This window comes from Mustelus asterias, chromosome 22, assembly GCF_964213995.1.
Source record: "Mustelus asterias chromosome 22, sMusAst1.hap1.1, whole genome shotgun sequence".
In the NCBI taxonomy this organism is placed as follows: Eukaryota; Metazoa; Chordata; class Chondrichthyes; order Carcharhiniformes; family Triakidae; genus Mustelus; species Mustelus asterias.
This window is the reverse complement of record NC_135822.1, coordinates 76,392,401-76,404,701: the sequence shown is the minus strand read 5'-3', so window position 1 is coordinate 76,404,701 and position 12,301 is coordinate 76,392,401. Positions and strand designations below refer to the sequence as shown.

General features: G+C 46.4%; 1 protein-coding gene across 2 annotated transcripts in view; it reads right to left on the bottom strand.

Moving 5' to 3' along the window:
• Positions 1-12,301, bottom strand: part of LOC144510212 (ubiquitin-conjugating enzyme E2 D4-like) — a 52,112-nt gene that overhangs the window by 25,938 nt on the left and 13,873 nt on the right. The window contains exon 1 of one of the 2 annotated variants that reach the window (XM_078239707.1): positions 8,388-8,499. The exons of the other annotated variant lie outside the window; for it this stretch is intronic. Coding sequence (XP_078095833.1) covers positions 8,388-8,411 — 24 coding nt within the window. The 5' untranslated portion in view covers positions 8,412-8,499. Of the gene's footprint in view, positions 1-8,387; positions 8,500-12,301 lie in introns of those variants that run through there. 2 annotated transcript variants of the gene reach the window in all.

The window sequence follows — 12,301 nt, the reverse complement described above, 5'->3', positions numbered from 1 at the left end:
TTTTATATAGCTGCTTGTTTTTGTACTCTAAGTAAAGCCAATAATCACACATTTTACTTCATAAAACAATTGTCTAACTTTGTTCCTTCATTCCCAAACAATTTTGCACACACATGCCCAGATTTCTGTCCTGTATCCTCTTTAAAATTGTACGATTAGGTTATACTGCCTCTTCATAATTTCACGCTGCAATTTCAGGTGCCACAAGTCCACGTCCTCCTGCAGTCTGTTACTGACACCTTCATTGCTTCATCCATTAAATCCCTGGAGAGCAGCACTACAGTCTGAAAAACAATTATTCACCACTCCTTTCTGTTTTCTATCCTTTAGTCAATTTCACATCATCCTCACTGTCCCTTCAATCCCAACAGTGCTAATCATAATTGAGTGATGGTCCTTTGCACTTTAAAGGAAAGTTAACTTTTATGGAAGATTCATTGTTACACAGAAGAAAATGGTGGTAGTCAATAGACGGCAAGAAACTCTGGAATTGCACAACTAAGTGTCTCATAAATAACAGTGTCCAAAATCTAAAATAAATCTGCAAAAGTTTTACATCCAGTTTTGGGTTGAGCTGAAATAGAGTCTGACTGGCAGTCAGACATCTCTGCAGTGTCACCACTGGGAAATGGAGACAATTGGACCAAGGAATTAATGGTATTAGGAGAACACCATTGATACCATTTGGCCAAGTCTCCCACGGCAATGGACACAAAAAACCAACTGACTTATTCCTCACTGGGCAACTGTCATCTTGCGTTCAGATTGCTAAGCTGAGTTCTGGTGAACAACGGAAAGTACAGCACAGGAACAGGCCCTTCGGCTCGCCAAGCCTGTGCCAATCAGGATGCCCTAACTAAAGAAATCCTCTGCCCTTACTCGGTCTGTATTCCTCTATTCCCTCCCTGTTCATGTACCCATCCAGATGCCTCTTAAATGTTGCTAATGTACCTGCTTCCACCACCTCCTCTGGCAGCGCGTTCCACCCACCACTCTCTGTGTGAAAAACTTCCCCCACACATCTCCCTTAAACTTTCCCCTCTCACCTTGAACCTGTGCCCCCTTGTAATTGACACTTCCACCCTAGGAAAAAGCCTCTGACTATCCACCCTGTCTGTGCCTCTCAATTTTGTAGACCTCTATCGGGTCTCCCCTCAGCCTCTGTCTTTCCAGTAAAAACAATCCTAGTTTATTCAACCTCTCCTCATAGCCAACACCCTCGAGACCAGACAACAGCCTGGTGAACCTTCTTTGTATTCTCTCCAAAGCTTCCACATCCTTCTGGTAGTGTGGTGACCAGAACTGCACGCAATACTCCAAATGCAGCATAACCAAGGTTTTATAGAGCTGCAACATGATTTCCCTACTCTTGTACTTAATGCCCCAGCTATAAAGGCAAGTATGCCATATGCCTTCTTAATCACCTTGGCCACTTATGTTGCCACTTTTAGGGAACTGTGGACCTGCACGCCCAGATCCCTCTCTATGTTAATGTTCCTAAGGGTTCTGCCATTTACAGTATAATTCACACCTAAATTTGATCTTCCAAAATGGATCACCTCGCATTTGTCTGGATTAAATTCCATCTGCCATTTCTGTGCCCAAGACTCCTGTTGTATCCTCTGACAATCCCCAGCACTATCTTCATGTCATCCGCAAACTTACTAATAAGACCACCCACATTTTCCTCCAGATCATTTATATATACTACAAACAACAGTGGTCCCAGCACTGATCCCTGTGGAACACCACTAACTACAGATCTCCATTCTGAAAAACACCCTTCTACCGTGTCTTCTATAACCAAGCCCGTTCTGTATCCATCTAGCCAGCCCACCCTGAATCACATGTGATTCTAATTTTTGTACCAGTCTGCCATGCGAGATCTTGTCAAACGCCTTACTAAAGTCCATATAAACTACATCTACAGCCCTTCCCTCATTATTCATCTTTGTCACCTCTTCAAAAAACTCAATCAAGTGATATATAGTGGTTTTAACAGGCAAACTACATTTTAGATAACATGGACCAAGCTGCAGATTTGGATTGCATCAACACCTCACAATCTTAAGATAACTACTGATGTCATTCAATTAAAAGCATTATCTACAGCTCCATGGGAAACTGGATATCATGATGTGGAGATGGATATCGACTGCTATCTTTGGGACAGATATAATCTGACTTTGCCTCCAGAGACAAATATTTAAGAAAGTGTTTTGTTTTAAATTCACAATATCACAGCTTAATTAAAAAGAGCTAAATTACAATTGAAAACAAACTGGGTTTCCATTCTATACTAAAGTGTGCATACAAATTAGTCCTTATTGCAGGTCTGCATTGTCATCCATAAGAAACATCGTTCTGATGAAGGTCAACTTGAACGTAAACTGTTTCTCTCTTCACAGATGCTGCCTGAGTCGCCACTTTCTGTTTTTATTACACAATTGCGTGGGACTGGCTGTCTGAGCTGAGCAGGTCTTTCCTGTCGTTTATGTTCTTAAGCATAAAGATAGCTCACGTGCCCGAGGACTTATTGTGACCGACTGCAGCAACATCACGGCCTTGACAGAAACCTACCCGAGGGGAGCTGAGAATTTCCTCACCCTAATCTTCCATCACTTGCCCCATTAAGGCTGTGGCAGTGGCATGTGACTCATCTCAAGCACAACTTATTTGACATGTGTCCATCTGGCACTTGCACCTCCTTGAGCATCTCACCTTGCTGCATCTCACTCAGTTAAGCCATTCACCAATAGATCTGCCTGGACCATATGAATCGCTATCAGGTCCTCTCTGAACTGCCAAAGTGGCTCACTTATCTGGAAATGCAAATCTAATCCATAGCTTCTTTGCCTAACCCCTTTCCCTCGTCTCCTTCACCCTCAACACAAATGATAAATGCAAGAAGCTCTCGGAGTTAATTTGCCACTTGGACTGGGACCATCTCATCAGCTGACTCAGGCATTTTCCTCCCTTCCCCAAAGCCCATTGGACCAAACTTTCTCAAAATTCTCCTATACCCTTGCCCTGAATTTGTATTTTTCTGTGTCCCTCCAAACTCCTGTTCACAAGAGCCAGCTCCTGCTCCCACAATCCTATTTGCATTGAATTCAGGACCACACAACTTCCTTTCTTGGTTCCCAGACTGCCTGGATCCATTACAGTTTGCCTACCACCGCAACAGGTCCACAGCAGATGCCATCTCCCTGGCTCTGCACTCAACCCTGGAAAACCTAGATAACAAAGACACCTATGTCAGACTCCTAGTCATAGACTACAGCTCAGCCTTTAACACCATTATTCCTACTAGACTCATCTCCAAACTTTGTGGCCCGGGGTTCAGTTCCTCCTTCTGCAACTGGATCCTAGACTTCCTAACCCACAGACCGCAATCAGTAACTATAGGCAACAACACCTCCTCCACAATCATCCTCAACACCAGTGCTTTGCAAAGCTGTGCCCTCAGCTCCTTACTATACTGCTTATACACTTATGACTGTGTGGCCAAATTCCCCTCCAACTCGATTTTCAAGTTTGCTGATGACACCACCGTAGTGGGTCAGATCTCAAACAATGGTGAGATGGAGTACAGGAAAGAGATAGAGAATCTGGTGAGCTGGTGTGGCGACAATAATCTCTCCCTCAATGTCAACAAAACAAAGGAGATAATAATCAACTTCAGGAAGCGTAGTGGAGGGCATGCCCGCCTAAATCAATGGGGACGAAGTAGAAATGATCGAGAGCTTGAAGTTTAGGTGTCCAGGTCACCAACAACCTGTCCTGCTCTCTACATGTGGACTCTATAGTTAAGAAAGCCCACCAGCGCCTCTACTTTCTCAAGAGACTAAGTAAGGAAATTTGGCATGTCTGCTACAACTCTCACCAATTTCTACAGATGCACCATAGAAAGCATTCTTTCTGGTTGCATCACAGCTTGGTATGGCTCCTGCTCTGTCCAAGACTGCAAGAAACGACAAAGGGTCATGAATGAAGCCCAGTCCATCCTCAAACCAGCCTCCCATCCATTGATTCTGTCTGCACTTCCGCTGCCTCGAAAAAGCAGTCAGCATAATCAAGGACCCCATGGACCCTGGATATACTCTCTTCCACCTTTTTCCGTCAGGAAAAAGATACAAAAGTCTGAGGTCACGTATCAACCGACTCAAGAACAGCTTCTTCCCTGCTGCCGTCAGACTTTTGAATGGACCTACTTTGCATTAAGTTGATCTTTCTCTACACCCTAGCTATGACTGTAACACTACATTCTGCACTCTCTCCTTTCCTTCTCTATGTAGAGTATGCTTTGTCTGTATAGTGTGCAAGAAACAATACTTTTGACTATATACTAATACATGTGACAATAATAAATCAAATCAAAAAACCATGTTAGCCAATATTATTCTCTTCCTTCATGTATTGCCCCTTTTCTCCTTCTAAACTGCCACCATCACCCTTCACCTCAAGAAGCTAACACGCAACTTGGCCATCCTGGCAAATGACTGCTCCATCTCCAATCTGCCTTTCCTCTCCAAGGAGCTCTGGAGGAATACAGAGAGAGTAGGAAAGAACTCAAACGGGGAGTTAGAAGGGCAAAAAGAGGTCACGAAATGTTTTTGGCAGACAGGATTAAGGAGAACCCCAAGACATTTTATTCATATGTTCGGAACAAAAGAGTTGTCAGAGAAAAAGTCGGACCTCTCAGGGACAAAGGAGGGGAATTATGCTTAGAACCCAAGGGAATAGGGGAGATCCTAAATGAATACTTTGCATCGGTATTCACGAAGGAGGGACTTGTTGACTGGGAGTGTCTCAGAGGGAGGTGTTGACCATTTAGAGAGAATCTCCATTACAAGGGAGGAAGTGTTAGGCTTCTTTTAGGTAACATTAAAACTGACAAAGCCCCAGGGCCTGATGGCACCTATCCTAGACTGCTCAGGGAGACAAGAGATGCAATTGCTGGGCCTCTGACGGAAATCTTTGTCTCTTCATTGGACACAGGCGAGGTCCCTGAGGATTGGAGGATAGCGAATGTGGTCCCGTTATTTAAGAAGGGTAGCAGGGATAACCCGGGTAATTATAGGCCAATGAGCTTGACGTCCGTGGTAGGGAAGTTGTTGGAGAGGATTCTTAGAGACAGGATGTATGCGCATTTAGAACGGAACAATCTCATTAGTGACAGACAGCATGGTTTTGTAAGAGGGAGGTCGTGCCTTACAAATTTGGTGGAGATTTTTGAGGAAGTGACAAAAACGGTTGACGAAGGAAGGGCCGTGGATGTCATCTATATGGATTTCAGTAAGGCATTTGACAAAGTCCCTCATGGCAGGTTGGTCAAGAAGGTTAAGGCTCATGGGATACAACGAGAGGTGGCTAGATGGGTAGAAAACTGGCTTGGCCATAGGAGACAGAGGGTAGCAGTCGAAGGGTCTTCTTCCGGCTGGAGGTCTGTGACCAGCGGTGTTCCGCAGGGCTGTGTACTGGGACCTCTGCTATTTGTGATATAAATAAATGATTTGGAAGAAGGTGTAACTGGTGTTATCAGCAAGTTTGCGGATGACACAAAGATGGCTGGACTTGCGGATAGCGATGAACATTGTCGGACAATACAGCAGGATATAGATAGGCTGGAAAATTGGGTGGAGAAATGGCAGATGGAATTTAATCCTGATAAATGCGAAGTGATGCATTTTGGAAGAACTAATGTAGGGGGGAGTTATACAATAAATGGCAGAGCCATCAAGAGTATAGAAACACCGAGGGACCTAGGTGTGCAAGTCCACAAATCCTTGAAGGTGGCAGCACAGGTGGAGAAGGTGGTGAAGAAGGCATATGGTATGCTTGCCTTTATAGGACGGGGTATAGAGTATAAAAGCTGGAGTCTGATGATGCAGCTGTATAGAACGCTGGTTAGGCCACCTTTGGAGTACTGCGTCCAGTTCTGGTCCCCGCACTACCCGAAGGACGTGGAGGCTTTATAGAGAGTGCAGAGAAGGTTTACCAGGATGTTGCCTGGTATGGAGGGTCTTAGCTATGAGGAAAGATTGGGTAAACTGGGCTTGTTCACCCTGGAAAGACGGAGAATGAGGGGAGACCTAATAGAGGTGTACAAAATTATGAAGGGTATAGATAGGGTGAACAGTGGGAAGCTTTTTCCCAGGTCGGAGGTGACGATCACGAGGGGTCACAGGCTCAAGGTGAGAGGGGCGAGGTATAACTCAGATATCAGAGGGACGTTTTTTACACAGAGAGTGGTGGGGGCCTGGAATGCGCTGCCAAGCAGGGTGGTGGAGGCAGACATGGTGGCATCGTTTAAGACTTACCTGGATAGTCACATGGGCAGTCTGGGAATGGAGGGATACAAACAAATGGTTGGACCAATGAGCAGCACAGGCTTGGAGGGCCGAAGGGCCTGTTTCCTGTGCTGTACTGTTCTTTGTTCTCCAATGCACCGATAGCTTCAAAACCTGTGTCTTTCTTTCCCAGAACTCAATGAATGAATCATTCCATAACAGCTTTCTAGCCCTGCCAAAGTACCAAAATGACTCTTACCTCAGCATGGTTGACAACATCAGCCTCTTCCAAAACCTCTGTCATTGTCTAGCTGAATGGAACTGCACTTACCTGGTTTCATAGCAATATCATTAAAGTCATAGTTATCACTTGCAATGGCTTCTCTACCTACTTATGCACCTTGGCCCGCACCTATTCCTCAACTACATAGGAATAGGCCATTCAGCTTGTTGAACCTGCTCCACCATTCACTTCAATGTCTTTTACACACGCTATCCCCATAACTCTGCCCCTTGGCAACATCATGCAAAAACAGTCAGTTTTCACATCTATGCTGATGACCCAGTTCTTCAGTACTGCCTCTCGTCTCTTCCCACCTCGAGTGAAGATAAAGGCTGTTCAGCCCATCGAGTCTGTACTGACTCTCCGAAAGAGCATCCCACCCAGCCCCCTCATTCCCACAACCCTGTGCATTTTACCATAGCCAATCCACCTAACCTACATATCTTTGGACTGTGAAAGGAAACCGGAACACCTAGAGGAAACACACGGAGACACAAGAAAAATGTGCAAATTCCATACAGTCATCCAAGAGTGGAGTTGAACCCAGGGGCCTGGTGCTGAGACAGCAGTACTAACCACTGTGCCGCCACGATGCTCATAATCAGACTCCATGTCCAAAATCCAGAACATTTTTTCTCTTTTTGGAGTAGGCAGTTCAGCTCATCAAGCCTGCTCCACTATTTAATATGATCATGGCTGATGATCCACTTCAAAACCTTTTTATCCACACTGTCCCCTTTATTTGATATTAAAATGATCATCCTTGCTTTCAAATCCCTCCATGCCCTAGTCCATCCCCATCTCTGAAATCTCCTTCAACTCCATAACCCTTTGTGTTCCTCCAATTCTGTCCTCTTGAGCATTCCTCATGTTAATTGCTCCAGCATTGGGGAGCACCAGTTCAGGACCCTGAACTCTAAAGTGTGAAATTCGCTTCTGAAAGCTCCCTCACTTTTTGATTCTTTAAAACACGTCTTAAAACCCACACACTGTCAGCTGCCCGAATATCTCAAGAGGTTCAGTGCCAAATTTTAGGTTGATTTGTTACATTAAAGGTGCTATATAAAAACAACAATGTAATGGCAATTGCAGTCTTTTTAGTGCTAACTTGATGCAGCTTTTGTAACAAGCTTGAAGCTTGTGGGTTCAAGTCTCTTTCCAGGGATGTCACAATAATGCAGGAGGGCACATTCGAGTTTCACCAAGAAACAGCAAGCCAACCATTCAGCCCCTTAACTCTGAAAAGTGAAAAACATCATAGCTGATCTGGATTTAATTCCCTGCCTCCCATCCCGAGCCAATAACTCCAATCCCCATCTTTCCATCAGATTTCCCAACATTGAACCAGCTCCACCAAAGGTCATTGAGCTGGGCTGTCAGCTCTCTGGCCACAGGCTCCTCTCAGCAGTGTGTGTGTTTATTTATAATTTCCAGCTCAGTATTACTTTAGCTTCTGTTTTATTCAATAACCTTTATGATCTTGTGATGCAGAAAATGGGATCTTGATGTTGAGGCTCAGGCTATCCACAGGCTGCAGGGAGGGAGGGAGGTTCAGGGGCTCTGGCTGCTGCTGCCTGGGGTGGGGCACCAGCTCAGGGTCAGGGAGAACCAGCGGCCCCGCTGACTCGGACTCTCCCCCGCGGGAGCTGCAGGCCCAGGGCCTCGGGATAAACCTCAACCCCCTCCCGCAGCCCGGCCTGACCCCCCCACTGGGTGCCCGCGGGACCCGGCTTCCCAGTGCCCGAAATCAGTGCCCAAATCGGGGCCTAAGCCAGGCCGGCTCCTTCCCTCAGGCCAGCGGCCTCGCTTACCTTCTGGATCCGCCTGAGCGCCATCCCCCGCCGGCCGCACAATCCGCTCCGTCACCGGGACCGGGGCCGCACCCTGTGCGCAGGCGCAGCGGCCAGTGCCGAGCGACAGCCCACAGCGCATGTGCGGGAGCCGCGCCAGCCGGCCCCAGCCCGGAGCTCCGAGCCGCGCCAGCCGGCCCCAGCCCAGAGCTCCGAGCCGCGCCAGCCGGCCCCAGCCTGGAGTTTCCCACCCGCTCCGAGCCACTAAGCATCATACTTCCCAACCAGCCCCAGCTCGGAGCTCCGAGCCGCACTACGTGCCCTCAAACAGCGCCTCCGGCCCCCTCAGCCTGCTCTATCCTCTGTTCCAGACCCAACATCAGCTCCACATTCCCACCACCACTTTTTTGCGGCTTTTCAGTCCCCGACTCCTTATTGGCCCCCATGGAGCAATCCAGTCCCATTTCCGGACCCTATCCCAATAGCTCTCTGCAACTTTATTTCCCTATCGGTCATGGATGGCCTGTTCCCACAAATGGCAATGCTTGTGTTTGTTCCATCAAAACCATGAATTTTGTCTACATTTTGATGCTGATTCAAAGAATTGAAAAGGTTGCTCATTCATCAACTTAGGCACCAGAAATGGCAAACTCTGTCCTTTCCTCCTTACTAACATCTGCAGGCTGGTACCAAAATTGCACAGGCTTGTCAAGCTGCAGACTGACTCAAACGTACTCACGGAACAATATCTTTCTGATAATGTCCCAGGTATGTCCTAACCCACCAGCAGAACAGACCCTGCAGAGATGGCAGCACAGTGGTATACCGTCTTGAGATATTTGCCCTCTGCACGAGCCGCAACCACCCCCCAGTTCATGGGTGTTTCTCCAAGCCACATCCCCCCACTGAACACCACTTGGACGAAGCATTGAGGGTGGCAAGGGAGTCACATGGGTGAAGGACTTCAATATCCATCCCCAGAAGTGACTCAGTAGCACCACTACTGACTGAGCTGGTCACGTGCTGGGCCAGCAGCAGGTGGAGAGAGAACCAACATGAGGGAAAAACAGACTTGGCCTCAACCTCATCAACCTGCCTGGCACAAAGGCTCTTTGTCAGTATTAGTAGGAGTGACTACCGCACAGTCCTTGTGGAGATGAAGTCTAGTTGATCTTTCTCTACACCCTAGCTACGACTGTAACACTACATTCTGCACTCTTTCCTTCTCTATGAACGGTATGCTTTGTCTGTATAGCGCGCAAGAAACAATACTTTTCACTATGTTAATATATGTGACAATAATAAATCAAATCAAGTCCTGTCTTCACATTAAGGTTACTCTCTATTGTGTTATGTGGCACTACCATTATGCTAAATGGGATAGACTTTGAGCAGATCCAGAAACTCAAGACTCAGCATCCATGAGGTGCTGTGGGCCATCAACAGTAACAGAATTGTATTCAATCACAATATGTAACCTCATGTCCAGCATATCCCAAACCAAGTCAGGGGATCAACCCCGGTTCAATGATGATTACAGGAGGGCATGCCAGGAGCAACACCAGGTTAACTAATAATGAGATGGCAACCTGGTAAAGCTACAAGACACAATGACTTGCATGCCAAACAGCAGAAGCAGCAAGTAGCAGGCAAAGCTAAGCGATCCCACAATTCAAGCTCTGCCACATCCTTCAGTGAATGGTGGTGGACAACTAACTGGAGGAAGCGGCTCCACATATATTCCCATCCTCAATGATGAAGGAGCCCAGCATATCAATGCAAAAGGCAAGTTGAAGCATTTGCAACAATCTTCAGCCAGAAACGTCGAGTGGATGATCCATCTTGGCCTCGTCCAGAGGTCCGTGCCATTTGTTAGCCAATCAGATTCACTACACATGAAGAAATGGTTGAAGGCACTGGATACTGCAAACGCTATGAGCCCTGACAATAATCTGGCAAAAGACTTGAAGATTTGTATTCCAGAACCTGTTACCACTCTAACCAAGCTGTTCCAGTGCAGCAACAACATTTGCATCTACTCAGCAATGTGGAAAATCACCCAGGTACGTCCTGTACATAAATAGCAGCACAAATCTAACCCGGCCAATTACCACCCCAGTCTACTCTCGATCATCAGTGAAGTGATGGAAGAGGTCGTCGGCAATGCTATTGAGTAGCACCCGCTTAGCAGTAACCTGCTTACTGAGGCTCAGTTAGGGGTTCTGCCAGGATCACTCAGCTCCTGGCCTCATTACAGCCTTGGTTCAAACGTGGATAAACTCTCAGGTCATTTAAAAGGTCCCTGAGTCTTCATCTGAAGTGCTGTAACCTGCAAGGCTATTCAAAGGCATAATCATCACTGAATTCCCAACTAGCAAGGTGCTGGAAAATGGGATTAAAATGAGCAGCTAGTTTCTTTATTCGCTTTTTAGCCGTGCAGACATGATGGGCTGAATATCCTCTTTCTGCACAGCAACATTTCTATGGTTTTAAAAAAACTGAACTCCAGAGTGAGGTGACAGCCTTTGACATCAAGGTAGCATTTGATGGAATTTGGCATCAAGGAACTCGAGCAAAACTGGAGTCAATGGGTATTAAGGGGAAAACACTCAGCTGATTGGAGTCATACCAAGACAAAGGGCGGTGGCTGTTTAAAGTCACATCACAGACCCAGGGCATTGCGCAAGGGGTTCCTCAGGGTAGTGTCCTCTACCGAACCATCCTCAGCTGCTTTATCAATGACCTTCCATCATAAGGTCATTGGAAGTGGGGATGTTTATTGATAATTGCACAATGTTCAGCACCATTCGCAACTCCTCAGATAAAGCAGCAGTACCTGGACAATATCCAAGCTTGGGCTGACAAGTAACATTGGTGCCACACAAGTATCAGGCAACGACCATCTCCAACAAGGGAAAATCTAACTATCGCAGATTTGACATTCAAAGGCATAATCATCACTGAATTCCCAATTAGCAACAACCTGACAGTTACATTAACCAGAAACTCAGCTGGGCTCTCCAGGTCAGAGACAATCCTGTGGCAAATAACTAACCTCCTGAGTCCCCCAAGGCCTGGATGAGCACAGCTCTGACAATTCTCACAAAGCTCCACAACACCCAGGGCAATGCAGCCCTCTTGATCCAAACCTCAAAAATCAACTCCCTCCACCACCAACACCATCTGCAAGATGCACTCAGGAATTCAACAACGATCTTTAGACAGCAACTTTCAAACCCACGACTACTACCATGTCCAGAAGTCAAGAAACACCATCACTTGGAACACCCCTCCATGACACACAACATCCTGGTTTGGAAATAGATTGCCAGTCCCCACCAGTCTGCCTCCCCACTTTTCCAACGCCACTCCCTCTTCCTCCCCCAGCACTCTTGCACTCATTCCCCTTCCCGCCAGTGCTTTGCAGTAAATTATTCCACAGATTCACTAGCATCAGAGAAATTCCTCCTCATCTGTTTTAAATGGACAAACCCTAACTCTGAGATTATGTCCTCTGGTCCTAGACTCTCCCACAAGAGGAAATAACCTCTCCACATCTACCCTGTCAAGCCTTCAATAATCCTAGATGTCTCAATAAGGTTGTCTCTCATTCTACTAAACTCCAATTGGTTCAGGACCAACCTACTCAACCACTCCTCATAAGAAAATTCCTCCACGCCTGGCATCAATCTCATGAACCTTCTCTGGACTGCCTGCATTGCCTGTGCATGTTTCCTTAGATAAGGGGACCAAAACTGTTCACAGTACTCCACGTGTGGTCTAACTGGTGTCTTGTATAGTTTAATTCCCTCTGAAATAAATGCCATTCAATTTGACTACCTATTTATTACCTGCTGAACTTGCATGCAAACTTTGTGATTTATGCACAAGAACACCCAAATCTCTGTGTTGCAGTTTTCTGCATCTTTCTCCAT